General features: G+C 37.1%; 2 protein-coding genes across 2 annotated transcripts; both read right to left on the reverse strand.

Moving 5' to 3' along the window:
• Positions 1-419: 419 nt before the first annotated feature.
• Positions 420-2,208, reverse strand: LOC113362241 (UPF0481 protein At3g47200-like). The gene has a single exon (XM_026605181.1). The coding sequence runs from the start codon at positions 2,152-2,154 to the stop codon at positions 634-636; it is 1,521 nt and encodes a 506-aa protein (XP_026460966.1). The 5' UTR covers positions 2,155-2,208; the 3' UTR covers positions 420-633.
• Positions 2,209-6,511: 4,303 nt separating this feature from the next.
• LOC113360809 lies at positions 6,512-12,224 on the reverse strand. Its single transcript, XM_026604268.1, has 3 exons — positions 11,826-12,224; positions 8,485-8,953; positions 6,512-8,316 (listed from the first exon to the last, which is right to left on the reverse strand). Exons 1-3 carry the CDS (start codon positions 12,222-12,224, stop codon positions 6,512-6,514), a joined length of 2,673 nt encoding a protein of 890 aa, XP_026460053.1.
• Positions 12,225-16,171: the final 3,947 nt, after the last annotated feature.

Below are 16,171 nucleotides of genomic sequence, written 5' to 3' on the forward strand. Positions count from 1 at the left end.
ATACATCGAATGATACACGTACGTATGCCGTTCCGAATTAATAACGAACCACACCCCGTTGACCGAATTTTGGACCGAATCTGAGTTTTACAAAACCGTATAATACTCGTACGTTTGCCGTTCCGTACGTTTCCGAATTCCGAATTGCTAACTAGGGACCTAACCTTTTGTTTTACCGTAGTTATGAAAAAGTAGGTTTGGGCTGGATTTTGAGGAGCCGGGTCTGGTAGGATGGGTTCGTCCAGAGAATTAGTAACAGCGGGCGTTCGCGAGTTCAAAGAAGCTTCAACCGGAGAGTAAGTAGGTTAGCTGATGGTGAGAATACGTAGTCAGATATATCTACTGTTGTATTCTCGCGTGGTGATATAAAGGGAAGCCAGGATATATATGTTTCCAAGCAGACACGAACAAACAGAAAAACAATTCAAACACTACCAATTTATTATCAAAGAAAATGAATACACAAAACAATAAAAACTGGAACACAAAGCCAGCAGAGAATCAATGATATGTAGAGGTAAAAAGCCTAAACAACCACAAGCGAGGACAATCGATCACAAAAGGAATAAACACGAACAAAAGGAGTTGAAATAAACTAATCCAGTTCCATGATACGTCAGGGTTCAGTGTGCCTTACTTTTTAGATTTGAAGTACTCAAGTAACCTTAATACAACCGATACGAGTGAAAGAAAGAAAAATAAAGTTGCAGCGACCAGATAAATACCCGACCATGGATTGTCAAAATATGTTTTCCTCAAGGTCGCTTTGCAGAAATTCCAGCGGTCACAGTAATATATGTTCACTTTCTTATGTATATCAGCATAGTAGTCGTCCTTCAAATATATGTCAGAACAAAGCTTATTGAAGATGTTACAGACATCATCATCGGTACCCAAAGTATGAGTAATGATTCCTTGATTACGAAGTAGTGTGACATCTGCAGCAGAACTTACCAGGTTATCCATGAATATGGCATATGAGGTCATGTAATATGGAGATCCATTTCGATCAAAGTACTGCTCAGAAGCAATGAGATTCCTAAAAAAACGACCAGTATTGATACCGACTACAAGACGAGGGATTCTCATCACTCCGTCGACAAATTGAACATCTAGGAAACTACCATCATCAGGGCCTATTTCAAAAGTAACTCCTGCTCGTGCTAATTCTGTCGCACTTGGAATGACACTTCCTGATAACTTATAACTACTGTTGGGTGTAGGGCAGATAAATATGATGAAGTACTTGAAAACTTGCAGCAGTGGCTTTCTAAGCATTCTTATCAGTTTTGTGAACATTGAGATTGGCGAAAAACTGATTTGAACAGCATGTGTTTCATTATTGGAATGATGATCAGGGTTCATGGATTTAGCAACTAGATCGAGTAAATGCTTATTACCTTCCCAGAGAGATGCTTGTTGCAACTTCGTAATGGTATTGATTTTTCTCGGCAATTCGATATTGTCTTTGAATGTGGTCAGTGCAACCCCTTGGAAGGTATTCATGCCCTTCGACTTGTTCTTTTCCGCAGTTAGGTTGAATAAACGTTCGAGAACGAATATAGGAATTTGGTTTTCCATGAGCAAGAGATCCCAGAGAAGCGTACTCTTGGCCCATATATTATGAAATAAAAATTTGTCGTCTACCAGCTTCGTTCCTGTTAAGGCATGGAAGATTCCGATGATGAACAAACCGTCTAACACCATCATCTCTATGAATTCCTTGCTTTCGAGGTTGATTGGTTCCGAGTAGCTCTGGCGAATTTTTTCTTCCATCTTCCCAATAGATTCAACGCAATTCTTGAATACCCTTTGTATTGAATCAAAATTATGCTCTTCTCTTGTTCGATTTAGAACGTTGCTCATATAGTGCAGCTTGCATTCTTCCATTGCTTTAAGGGATTCTTTTCCCCTGTGGAAGGGACCAATAGACACCAGTAAAGGAGCATAAGAACTAGGATCCGTCATCTTGTGAAGCTTTTCGTGCACTCTGCGTATACAAATTAACTCCTGGTAAGGGCGCCAAATATGCTCACTACTTTTGTCAAACTTGGCTATCATTTCTTCAACTGAAATTGATTGTTGTTCATTCTTTACTTGAGGCAGTAAAGGATTATCAGCTAGAATTTCGCTATTATCTCCCTTGGTTGCCATTAGGTCGCTCCTAAGGTTGATAGAAGAGATGAAAAAGGATTACAGAAACGAATGAATTGTTGCAAATTGGTATGGTTCTTCTTGATCACATTGTACCTGTTATATATAAAGAGATGGTACAATATGGTATACCATTTCGACAGGTACAACTAATTGTTATTCTAAGAACATGGACAGCACAGTTTACATCGTGCTCCAGGAAAAATACAAAAAGAAAAAATGATATATAATATACAGGTTAATTTCCTCAATTCCTCCACACCAAACGCCAACTTAGCGATCAAATGTCCAGGTTTAATTAATTAATTATTTTATTTTTTTTATATAAGCAGCCTGGGCATATAGTTTGAACACTATGAAAATATATGAAAAGATGAACGTGTCTGATTACGGCTCCAGTATGGAAGGTAGGGCGTGCATGATTAACTTGACGTGCTAATATGTGGTGTGCCTATTTAGCGGTTTAATACTTCCATCCCGTCATATAATCACATCATATAGGTTGACTAGGATGTGACACCATCATGTTCAATTTATTAAGCGGTTGTTGTGCTCGACTCATTTCCTATTGGCATCCTTTTTTTTGTTTGATTTCCTGTTTTGACAGGAGGAGATCAGTACCAACGGATGTGTCCCAAAGACAGCGACAGATTCTCTAGGTACACATCTTGCCTCGCAAGTGTAAAATCGGGTCTTGGACTTTGAACCTTAATAGTTAATATGTTGGTTGTCCATCTTCTCAACATGCTCAAGCAAAACAAAAAATCTTCTCAACATGGTGCTAAATATTTCTGGGGACCTAAATAGTCTTAATGCACCTAGTATACCAAACATCTTACGTCCCATGAATTACACCTACACCTCGTACTTTTTCTTCATAGTTCTTTACTGAATGTGTGAAGCATGTGAGTGGATTCTAAATAATTTTGGTGCCTTTCTTAAATTTTAAATGATCATGCCTAGTATGAAAAGTCGTTGATTGTCTCTTCCACTTCCTCACTGTCAGGAAAATGAAAATAAAAATTCAATTCTATTTAATAAACTAATGGGAGTGTGAGCTAGTGAATCGGTAATTTTCATTCGTAGCATTAGCACAACTGTCTAACACGTTAGCTGATTTGGGCTTGAGATTTTAAATCCAATTCTTTTTTTTTGATTTTAGATTTTAAATCCGATTGATGCAAGTTATTCTAAGGTTAAAATACCTGGACCATAATGGACCGAGGTGAAGGAAAAGTACAGAAAAGATCATAATGGACCGAGGAGGTGAAGGAAAAGTAGAGAAAAACAGCAAAACAATCATCTCCCGACTAACTCTTCCCATTTAAAGACTAACATTTCAAATGTAGTGTTGTTCAGAGCCTTGGAGCAATGAAACCAGCACAAAATATTTTCCTTAATATATAATATGATCTTCTGAACGCCTCTCTCTTTTGCCTCTGCCGCAAACATCCTTAATTTGATTACGTTCTCTAGATATTCCAACAAATAGTATAAGGTAGAATGTTCCAAATAAAATTTCCACTTGGTGTTAAATTTTTTCTATCTCCATCTTTGAAAGCATCCTTTATGACAACTTCGGGAGTTCTTCCCACTCCAAAGTCATTGGACAATACGTCTCATATGGATTGAGCTACTGAACAAAGTAAGAACAAGTGATTTATAGTCTCTAATTCATTCTTTCACATACAATATGTTTACCAACGTCTTCCCTCTCTTTTCTGGATTGTCTTGAGGTAGCAAGGAATTATGATGGACCAACCACGTGAAGAAGCTACCTTTGATCGGTACCTTATTATTCCAAACAGCCTTATCGGGGAAGTCAACAAGGGAGGGAGGAGGAATTAGAGAATAATAGCAGGTGCGTACCGTAAATGCCCGTCTGCTGTCCACTCATCTAGTTTGACGTCATTCAACGTGACGCGTTAGCTTGTTCGAAAGCTCCACTGCTTTACAATCTCAGTATCTGATACTCTTTGTTTAATACTAGGTATATTAAACAAAGATCATGAAAATATGAACGTGGCTGATTACAAATCCATTACGGAAGGAAGGACGTTCATGATTAACTTGACGTGCTAATATGTGGTGTACCTTCTCTCGAGGATGTATAGCTATTTAACTCTTTGTTTAATACTTATCTTATAGGTGATTAGGATGTGACACCATCATGTCCATTTTATTAACCGGTTGTTGTATTTTTGGTGCAGGATATTAGTACTGGAAACGAAAGAAGTCACACACAGATAAAACTTCTCAATGGAAGAGTGTGTTTATTCAAAGTCTGCCTTTTTTTTTCCTTATAGACGAGGTCATATATAGGCCTTATAACATAATTAATATTAATACAAATATCTCTTAAGATTAATGCAAATAAAGAGGAAATCCTAACCAAATATGATATCACGCTAATTTTGCAAGATATCTCTTATTTCCTAACAAAAATAACAAACAGGAAAATATTCCTGCATGGCTAACGGATATTCTTTCGTCGATCTCTTTCTTCCAAGTAGGATTCTGCCATATCTTGCACTACATCATTCTCCCCGGGAAAGAGGAAATTCGCCCTCGAATTAGGCAGGTTAGGAAGATTATCATCGGACAAGTCGTCGTGGTAGGGAATTAGATGACGCACATTGAACACATCAGCCGTATGAATATGACTTGGGAGCTTCAGACGGTAAGCATTGGGGTTGAGTTTTTCAATAATTTCAAATGGACCAATCTTGCGAGGACCCAACTTGTTGTATGTACCCGCCAAAAAACGTTCCTTAATAAGCACAGCCCAAACGAAATCACCTACCTCAAATTCAACATGACGACGATGCTTATCAGCGGCCGTTTTATATTTGGCAGAAGAAACTACCAATTTTTGAGCAGCAATGTCATGTATTTGTTGAGGATTCTTCACTAAAGCATCCGCAGTGGTATGCACACGTTGTAGGTCTGGAACCGGTGCTAGGTCGAGTGAAGAACGAGGGTTAAACCCAAAAACCACTTGAAAAGGACTAAACCCTGTGCTCCTATGAATTTCTCTATTGAAAGCGAATTCAGCTTGAAACAGATGTTGATCCCATTCCTTAGTGTGATACCCAACCAAACTACGAAGTAAATTCCCAAGAGAACGGTTCACTACCTCTGTCTTCCCATCCGTTTGTGGGTGATAAGTGCTGCTGAATTTCAGCTCCGTACGTAACAATTTCCAAAGACATCTCCAAAAATGACTAAGGAATTTAGAATCACGGTCTGATACGGTGGATTCCGGAAGACCATGCAGACGGTACACATTTCTGAAAAATAATAGCGCCACATTAACCGCGTCCGTAGTCTTTTTGCAAGCTACAAAATGTGACATCTTGGAAAATCTGTCAACTATAACATAAACAGAATCCATCCCCTGTTGTGTTCGCGGCAAACCGACAACAAAGTCCATACTAATATCAGTCCATGGCTTCGAAGGAATTGGTAACGACATATAAAGACCCGCATTCGTAGCTGACCCTTTAGAGACCTGACAGACGTGACAACGGGAGACAAATCGTTGCACCTCCTTAAACAGATGCGGCCCAAAATAGGATGAAGAGATCAGCTGGAATGTTTTGTCACGACCAAAGTGACCTTCGTTATGCATCTCCTGGATGATCTTTAATCGCCAGCTACAGGCCGGGATGCACAGCCGAGTGCCTTTGAAGAGAAATCCGTCCAGCAAGGAGAATTGTGCACTATTTCCTGCACGTACAGCTTCCAATACGACAGAAAAATATGGGTCTGTTTGGTATAATGTCGCAAACGAGTCAAACCCCAATACCTCATTTCGCAGTGATGTAAGAAGACTTCGTCGACGACTAAGACCATCAGCCACACGGTTCTGAGTATCAGCTTTGTGTTTGAGGACGAATGTAAAATCCTGCAGATAACTAGCCCATTTAACCTGGCGTGCATTCATCTTGTCTTGATTACCTATGTACTTGAGAGCATCGTGGTCAGTAAACAAAACAAAGTCGGAATGAATCAAATAATGACGCCAGTGCTTAAGAGTCTGTATGATGGCATAAAATTCCAGTTCGTACGTGCTATAATTACGCTTGGCTCCATTCAACTTTTCACTGAAAAAGGCGACCGACTTACCTGTTTGGCTTAAGACGGCACCAATCCCAACCTTAGAGGCGTCTGTGTGAACTTCGAACGACAAAGAAAAATTGGGTAAAGCTAATATAGGAGCCGAACAAAGCTTCTCCTTAAGAAAGATGAAGCTTGCTGTCGCATCTTCTGTCCATGCAAATTTACCAGTCTTCATGCAGTCCGTGATTGCCGCTGCTATCGTGCTAAAATGGGGAATAAATCTCCTATAAAAAGACTAAAACCCGTGAAAACTCCGAGCCTCATGGATTGTTTGGGGGAAAGGCCAAGTACGTACATCATCGACCTTAGACTCATCCACCGAGATGCCATCCTTGGATATGACGTATCCAAGAAACAGAATACGATCCGTACAAAAAACACACTTCTTTGTAGCAGAAAAGAAATGTTGCTGGCGTAAAACTACTAAGACCTTACGAAGATGACACAAGTGACAATCCAAGTTAGTACTATAAACCAAGATGTCATCGAAATAAACGACAACAAACTTACCCAAAAGTGGTTTTAATACTTCGTTCATTACGCGCATAAATGTACTAGGAGCATTGGAGAGACCAAACGGCATCACCAACCATTCATAAAGCCCTTCCCTCGTTTTAAAAGCGGTCTTACATTCATATCCTGGTCGTATACGAATCTGATGGTAGCCACTACGCAAATCCAATTTGCTAAAAACCGTAGCACCATGAAGCTGGTCAAGTATATCGTCCAACCTAGGAATAGGAAAGCGATACTTTACCGTAATCTTATTAATAGCACGACTATCCACGCACATGCGCCATGTACCATCCTTCTTAGGAATGAGCAACGCCGGGACCGCGCAAGGGCTGAGACTTTCCCTGATAAGACCTTTGGCTAATAACTCCCCCACTTGACGTTGTAGTTCTGTATGTTCTTTTGGACTCATGCGATAATGAGATCGATTAGGAAGCACTGCACCAGGCACCAAGTCTATCTGGTGCTGAATAGCTCGAGAAGGAGGCAACCCCTCTGGAAGATCAACTGGGAAGATATCCTCAAAGTCCGATAACATCCCCTGGACACATGCTGGAACCTCCACAGCAGATGTAGCCTCACGAGAGAGACCATACAAGATGAACACCATCCCCTCAGTGAGCATCTCATTCTCAAACGGACGCCAAGAAAGAAAATTGGAGGCCACGGGAGAAACAGGTACATGCACCGTCACATTGGCAGGAACCAGCGTAACACGAGTATTCTTAAATATGAATGAGTATGTATTCAGATTACCATCATGAGTCACTGCCCTATCGTATTGCCATGGTCGACCCAACGACAGATGACAGGCATCCATTACCACGACATCACACCACACGACATCTTCATAGACAGAACCAATGGAAAACTTCACAAGACAACGCCTGCTAAGACAGTGAAGAGAATACATGCTAGGATGTTTTTTTGTGGGAAGCTTGAGTTTCCGAACAGCCTCGTCAGACACCACATTTTCACAGCTGTCGGAATCAATGATCAAACGGCACATCTTGCCTTCAATAGTACACGTTGTCTGGAAGATGTTCTTTTGTAGCCATGACTCGTCAGCGTCAACTTTAGGTGTAAGAAACGAGCGACGGTAGATCATCAAACAGTCACCTTGGTCCCCTGGCAGGAACACCTCATCGCACTCAGCTGCTATCTCCTCCGCATCAGCAAAGACATCAGCAGCAGTATTCACCTCTGTAAGCAAAGCCTTACCAGGTCTTTCAGCATTGCGACACTCGTTTTCCAAGTGATTCGGATCTCCACAACGATAGCACTTAGGAACAAACTTTTTAGGCGTACTAACAACCTGTTGTGCGGAAGCAGTATGAGAAGAAGAAGCCGGAGGACGGCCGATTGCTGCCCGAATCGACTTACGAGATAGTTGTTTCTCCAATCGCAAAGCACGCTGATGAACCTCAGACACAGAAAAATAGTCAAACACATTAAGGGAATCTTGAAAAGTCTCACGCAAACCCCCTAAGTATCGATAGCCAAGTTGTTCTTCAGTGTCTGTAATACCTGATCGTGTGACCAAATCATAGAACTCTTTCGTATATTCATCAATTGATCGAAAACCCTGACGAAGATTTTGTAAACGAATATAGAGTTTCCTCGTATAGTTAAACGGTAAAAAGGCCGAACGCATGCACTTTTCAAGCCTAAACCAGGAAGAAATAGGAGTTTTACCTTTTTGAATTCGTGAAGCTTTCAACTGACGCCACCAAACAGCAGCCCTTCCTCGAAAGCGCGTAGCCACAATCGGAACCACTCGATCATCAGGAACCCTCTTAAATTCCAGAACTTCCTCCACAATAGAGAACCAGTCGATACAATCTTCCGGTGTTAAACCGCTACCATGAAACTCAGGAATATCTATGCGGAATGATGATTCCCAAATCCTAGATTCACGCTCACGCCCAGCAAAGGGGTTTTCAGTATCATTATCGTCATCTGTTCCATCCGAATTGGATTCATCCGTAGGAGGTAGACGGTGCTCATGTCGTTGTAACAATGTTTCTACTTGACCAGCGAGCTGCTCAACCGTGCGTGATAGTTCATCGTACCTAGTTCTCTCCATCACCTCATCAACCAGAGCTTCGCGAGGACCACCCTGACCTCTACCACGAACCATGTTGGAAGGATCGATACCCAGATTCTGAATACCAAATGGTGTAGGATGTTAGTACTGGAAACGAAAGAAGTCACACATAGATAAAACTTCTCAATGGAAGAGTGTGTTTATTCAAAGTCTGCCTTTTTTTCCTTACAGACGAGGCCATATATAGGCCTTATGACATAATTAATATTAATGCAAATATCTCTTAATATTAATGCAAATAAAGAGGAAATCCTAACCAAATATCATATCATGCCAATTCTGCAAGATATCTCTTATTTCCTAACAAAAATAACAAACAGGAAAATACATGGCTAACGGATATTCTTTCGTCGATCTCTTTCTTCCAAGTAGGATTCTGCTATATCTTGCACTACATCAATTCTCGACTCATTTCCTATTGGCATCCTTTTTTTTTCTTTGATTTCTTGTTTCGACAGGAGAGTACCAACGAATGTCCTAAAGACAGCGACAGATTTTCTAGGTACACATCTTGCCTTGCAAGTGGAAAATACGGACTTGGACTTTGAAACTTAATAGTTAATATGTTGGTTGTGATGCCAGAGTAAATGACCAGTGTGAATGATTCAATGATCCTCTATAACTGGAGAGAGACATGTCCAGTGTAATACACTAATTTTGTTAATAAAATTCATTTCTTATCAAAACAAATCTTCTCCACATGAAACAAAAAATCTTCCCAACATGTTGTGTAGATATTTACTGGGAATAAGGTTTGGTATGCTCTAAGAAGGCATGCTCAGTGATTTCAGATAGGTCAGCTGACGAGTCTAGGCCCATGTTATGCATTAAAAAGAAAATTCCCCGGGTAAAGTTGAAAAAGGTTTTAACAAGTTTAAGACAAAAAAAAGGTTTTATAGTACATTTTTCATGATTTATAAAGGGAATACCAATTCTACTACGTGCTGATATCATTTCATCGATTCAACGGTCAGGATCGGTGAGATTTTTTTATCCTATATAAAAAGATATTAATACTTAGTAGAATTGGTATCCCTTTGTAAATCATGCATTTTTCGAGTCCTAAAGTGATTTTATAGATAAAGTTAGTATAACTTATAAACGAACTTAAATGATTTGTGGATCCAACTTTAATGTACCAAACGTTTGCTCCCATGATTCATAGCTACACCTCCTATTTTTTCTTCCCCGTTCTTTATTGTATGTGTGAAGCATGTGAATGAATTTTAAATGATTTTGGTGTCTTTTAGATAATCATACCTAGCATCAAAACCTGGTTAAATGGGGGCCTATACCACTTAGTTGGACGTATAGCTAGATGACAAAAAAGGTCATTAGAAATCACATATACACCACCCCTTATCAAAATATTACCTAAGTACTTGTTTTACACCTGATTAATTATCACTAACTAATCATATTATGGGTTAATTTTGTTTTGGATGTGAGATTAACTAATGTTAGAGAGTTCATCAAAACATCAAACATTTTGATTTTTTTTCGTAAACAGTACCCAGAATCGGTTTACGTTCATTCACTTGTAAACCGATTCTGGATTGGTGTTTACGAATTAACAGATGACATCCATAATCGGTTAACTCTGACATGTTTATAACCCGATTTTGGAAATCGGATTTTACTTATGACAATATAAACCGATTGTTTCCTTTCATAACCAATTTTCATTCATTGCATTATTATTGTAGGATGCATTTAGCACATGCATCAAGCCTTTAAACCTCTAGGCGACCCTAGTGGACGAGTTATAGTCTCGTGAAGGTTTACATAGAGGTCTACCCACAAAACCTATACAAAAACTTCTAAAGCCATCAATCTTCCTCCGACGAAGACGATACAACATCCAAGTAGTCCAGGTTATCCTCCGGGATTCTTTCTGCCAAGAAGTGATAGTTTGCATCGAATGCGAATGCTTCCCTCTTTTCCTCCAAGTAGCGCGCTTTCACGACTTCGTGTTATAAAAATACAAAAACAAACTTACATTTGTTAGTGGTGTTTCATTGGAAGATAAAACAACATGGGTTACGTAAAATAAACCACAAAATTACTTACAAATTCTGCAATGGACAAGGTGAAGGGGCGAGTGTTAAAAATCCGAGGGTGGAGAGCTAAAAAAGCAAGTATCGCATTTTCGATGACTAGGTACCTATCATGGACTTGTTGGACACTTCTTGCATTAGGATTCCCATACTCTTGCCTAAATGTATTGTGTACCCTAGCCCAAATGGTTGTGGAATCCTCCATTTCGGAGGATTGACTTCTAACTCGATTTTCCGCATACCATGCTTTGGCGATTGCCAAATCTTCCGCAGAGTCAAACGATGCCATTTCTTGTATGTATATGTATGAAATGAGTAGTTGTGGAGTATATGGAGTGAGGGGGAATAAATGATCAATTTTGGGGCAAATTGGGTCCAAGGGTGAGGTCTCTATTTATAAATAAAGTCCCAAACGGCTATTTTTTTTGAAAAACGTAAAATAATTTGAAATAATCGGTCTTTTAGAAGGACTGTAAATCCCGATTGTGTTTATATGCCACAAGGAATCGAACTTTCTTGCGACCAACGTCAACCGATTAAAAACATTTTAATTCACCAACACTAATCGGTTTATATATATTCATATGTGAACCGATTCTAGCTTGGCTTAAAAACATCCACGAAGAATGTTTTGCACAATCCGTTTACGTTGACATATCGAGTAAACCGATTGTTGGCATGTCAGGCTAGAATCAATTTAAATATTAAGTGCATTAAGTTCAACACAAGATCATCCAAAATAAAAACATCAACCACACAAATATCATCCAAAATACAAACATCAACCATCCCAAAAGACATAAAACAACCACAAGTCTTGTAAACTTAAAGTTTTAGTATTTAAAAGTTAAACTTAAAAACTTAAGGAGCACCAGGAGCATTTGCTGCAGCAACAACATCATTTCAGTAGCACCACCACCAGCACTAGCATCTGGAGCAGCTGCAGCACCACCAGCAGTAACATCATCAAGATCAGCAACTTTTGCATCATCCATGGCCATATATTTAGACATTTCTTCAAAAATACCTTCCAATTCTTGGTGGGCATTCCTCTCAGCTGAAATAATATTTCTCCTCATCCTGGCGAATGTCATGACCTCAACAAGCTCTTCAAGTGAAAGCTTATCAATCAGTGCAAGGGCTTGTTCAAGACGGGTCTCAGCTCCGAAAGCAAACTTATATAGACTTTTCACTGGCAATCTTTGTGGTTTCCTCAGAATATCTTCCAAGGTTAACTCCCGATTGTAAAATGGTAGGTGTCCGAAGTCCATTCTACACAAAAAAAAAAGAAATCAAGTATGAAATCGGTACATATAGAAACATAAGTAATCCGATTCTGAAGAGACTACAAGAATAGGGTTATGTAGTACATGTATAAAACTCGATTATTGAAAGGAAGATGAAAAGACTATGCTAATCAGATTATACATATTACATATATAAACCGATTCTGGAGATGTATTTTCATATTTCATTTCTAAGCCAGAATCGGTTGATGTTAATCATAATATAAACCGAAACTGTGCATGCTCTTCATGGTCGAAAACAAAACCCAGAATCGGTTTATTCGATAGGTCAATAAAAACCGAGTCCGGGTGTAATCAGAGTTTTGATTTGTCAAAAACGAAGATTTAAACATGTAAATCAATAAGATATGAAGAATCATAGAATGGGTTGATGGAGATTTACCTTTTTCTTGTGTGGATCGAAGATTCGTTGGAGAAGAAGATCAAAATTAGAGTTCTGTGAATTTGGAAAGATTATGATGAAAATAAAAAGTTTTTTTAGGTCTAGGTTTGTGTTTTTGGATTTACTGAAAATAGAAAGTTTAGAATTTATATGAGATAGTTTTAGGAATTAATGTGGGGGTAAATTAGTATTTTTAAGAAGTTTGGGTGCCTATAATAATTTGGTGGTGTGGAAAAAAAATTTGATAGGCCCCAATTAAATGGTATAGGTCCCAATTTAGCCAGGTATCAAAAATGGTTGATTGTCAACCACTTCTCACTGTCAGGAAAATCAAAATTAATAATAAATTCCATTTAATAAAATAATGTGAGTGCAAGCTAATTTTTTTTCTTTTTTGAAAAAATGAATGTGGACAATTTTAACTTTTTTATTTGTTTTAATAATTCATTCATAGCACCTGCATAACTGTCTACCACGTTAGCTGATTTGGGCTTTGATTTAAGATATTACAACAATAACTAAGGAGTAAGGAGTAAGGATTCTGGCATAGATAAAGGAGGATGGCCCGGTAAAAATAGTCACACCAGTACTCCTCGAGATGGGTTTATAAATTAGGTCTCAGTGGTTGGTTTGGCTTCACCAAAAATGTTTATAATTTGAAATTCATGTAAAGGGATTGATATCCAACTACTAACACTACACCAAAATCAGGATTTTATAACAGTGTAACTTGTCACAGTTTATTTTTCAGTTACAGATACACCTGTGATAAGTCCTGCAAAAGTTATAACTGTTATTAAATTTTGTATTCGTGATAATAATTAGAAATATTAAATTCTTTTATTAGTCACAATAATATTTGTTGACAACTTTACAGACAATCACAATTACAATTCAAAGTGATGATTCCACCCAAATATTTGACCACATCTAAAACAACCCCAAAATTATAACACTTTGAATTTTACTTGTCACTAATTTTCCCACATTTATACAAACTAACAATTATATTTCATTTCTATAAATCAAAATACAATTTACTTTTTCTTTTTAATTTTCTTAATATTAGAAAACAGGATCAAGACCAAGTCAACAAGTCATGACTTTATAGAAATTTGACTTGACATATCTGCTTCTTCCGAAGACGGTGAAAATTACCAGACTACCCTTATCGGAATAAGTGCAATAAAAATTCCGAAGAATGTGAAAATGACCAGACTACCGTTATCGGAAATAAGTAAAGTAAATATTACAAAATATTACCCTTAATGGAAAAAAGTGCAACAAAATATTATGCAGAATGTGAAAATAACCAGACTACCCTTATCAGAAATAAGTGAAGTAAATATTACAGACTATGAAAATGACCACATTACCCTTAATGGAAATTAGTGCAATAAATATTATGGAAAATGTGAAAATGACCGGACTACCCTTATCGGAAATAAGTAAAGTAAATATTACAGACTGTGAAAATAACCATACAACCCTTATAAGAAATAAGTAAAGTAAATATTACAGAATGTCAAAATGACTATTTTACCCTTACTGGAAATAAGTGCAATAAATATTATGGAGACTGTGAAAATGACCAGACTACCAATATCGGAAATAAGTAAAGGAAATATTACACATTTTTAAAATGACCATATTACCCTTACTAGAAATAAGTGCAATAAATATCATGGAGACTATGAAAATGACTATATTACCCTTACTAGAAATAAGTGCAATAAATATCATGGAGACTATGAAAATGACCAAACTACCCTAATCAAAAATAAGTAAAGTAAATATTACATACTCTGAAAATGACTATTTTACCCTTATTGGAAATAAGTGTAATACATATTCTGGAGACTATAAAAATGACCAGACTACCCTTATCAGAATTAAGTAAAGTAAATATTACAGACTATGAAAATGACCATATTACCCTTACTGGAAATAAATGCAATAAATATCATGGAGACTATGAAAATGACCAAACTACCCTTATCAAAAATAAGTAAAGTAAATATTACAGACTGAAAATGACCATATTACCCTTACTGGAAATAAGTGCAATAATTATCATGGAGACTATAAAATTACCAAACTACCCTTATCAAAAATAAGTAAAGTAAATATTACAGACAATGAAAATGACCACTTTACCCTTATTGGAAACCTATGCAATAAATATTATGGAGACTGTGAAAATGACCAGACTACCCTTATTGGAAATAAGTAAAGTAAATATTACAGACTGTAAAAATGACCATATTACAATTACTGGAAATTAGTGCAATAAATATTATTGAGAAAGTGAAAATGACAAGACTACCCTTATTAAAAATAATTAAAGTTGATATCTCAGACTGTAAAAATGACCATATTACCCTTACTATAAATTAATGCAATAAACATCATGGAGACTATAAAATGACCAAACTGCCCTTATCAACAATAAGTCAAGTAAATATTACAGTATGTGAAAATGCCCATTGTACCCTTACTGGAAATAAGGTTAATAAATGTTATGGAGGCTGTGAAATGACCAAACTACCCTTGTCGGAAATAAGTAAAGTAAATATTACAAACTATGAAAATTATCATATTACCCTTAATGGAAATTAGTGCAATAAATATTATGGAGATTGTTACCCTTAATGACCAAACTACCATATTACCCTTAATGCACAGTCTCCATAATATTTATTGCACTTATTTCCAGTAAGGGTAGTATGGTCATTTTCACTGTCTGTCATATTCACTTTACTTATTTCCGATAAGGATAGTCTGGTCATTTTCACAGTCTCCATAATATTTATTTCACTAATTTTCAGTAAGGGTAGTATGGTCATTTTCACCGTCTGTGTGATATTTATTGCACTTATTTCCAGTAAGGATATTTTGGTCATTTTGACAGTCTCCTTAATATTTATTGCAATTATTTTCAGTAAGGCAAAAATAGTCATTTTCACATTCTGTAATATTTACTTTAGTTATTTTGATAAGGGTAGTCTGGTTATTTTCACAGTCTCCATAATATTTATTTCACTAATTTTCAATAAGGGCAGTATAGTCATTTTCACCGTCTATGTGATATTTACTGCACACTTATTTCTAAGAAGGGTAGTTTGGTCATTTTCACAGTCTTCATAATATTTATTGCATATACTTCCAGTAAGGGTAAAATAGTCATTTTCACAGTCTATAATATTTACTTTACTTATTTTTGATAAGGGTAGTTTGGTCATTTTCACTGTCTCTGTGATATTTGTTAACTTATTTCTAGTAAGGGTAATATGGTCATTTTCACAATCTGTAATATTTACTTTACTTATTTCCGATAGTAGTATGGTCATTTTAACTGTATCCATGATATTTATTGCACTAATTCCTAGTAAGGGTAATATGGTCATTTTCACTGTCTGTGTGATATTTATTGTACTTATTTCCAGTAAGGGTAATATGGTCATTTTCACAATCTGTAATATTTATTTCACTTATTTCCGATAAGAGTAGTATGGTCATTTTCACTATC

The sequence above is a fragment of the Papaver somniferum genome, chromosome 3 (assembly GCF_003573695.1).
Source record: "Papaver somniferum cultivar HN1 chromosome 3, ASM357369v1, whole genome shotgun sequence".
NCBI lineage: Eukaryota > Viridiplantae > Streptophyta > Magnoliopsida > Ranunculales > Papaveraceae > Papaver > Papaver somniferum.

What these genes read in the sequence shown, in the direction of transcription:
- LOC113362241 (XM_026605181.1), bottom strand. Translation starts at nt 2,154, where the DNA reads ATGGCAACCAAGGGAGATAATAGCGAAATTCTAGCTGATAATCCTTTA.
- LOC113360809 (XM_026604268.1), bottom strand. Translation starts at nt 12,224, where the DNA reads ATGGACTTCGGACACCTACCATTTTACAATCGGGAGTTAACCTTGGAA. An exon ending in TGCTGCAGCAAATGCTCCTG is followed by an intron (nt 8,954 to 11,825) that starts GTGCTCCTTAAG and finishes TTTGGTATTCAG; the next exon opens with AATCTGGGTATCGATCCTTC. An exon ending in AGCTTCACGAATTCAAAAAG is followed by an intron (nt 8,317 to 8,484) that starts GTAAAACTCCTA and finishes TCACACGATCAG; the next exon opens with GTATTACAGACACTGAAGAA.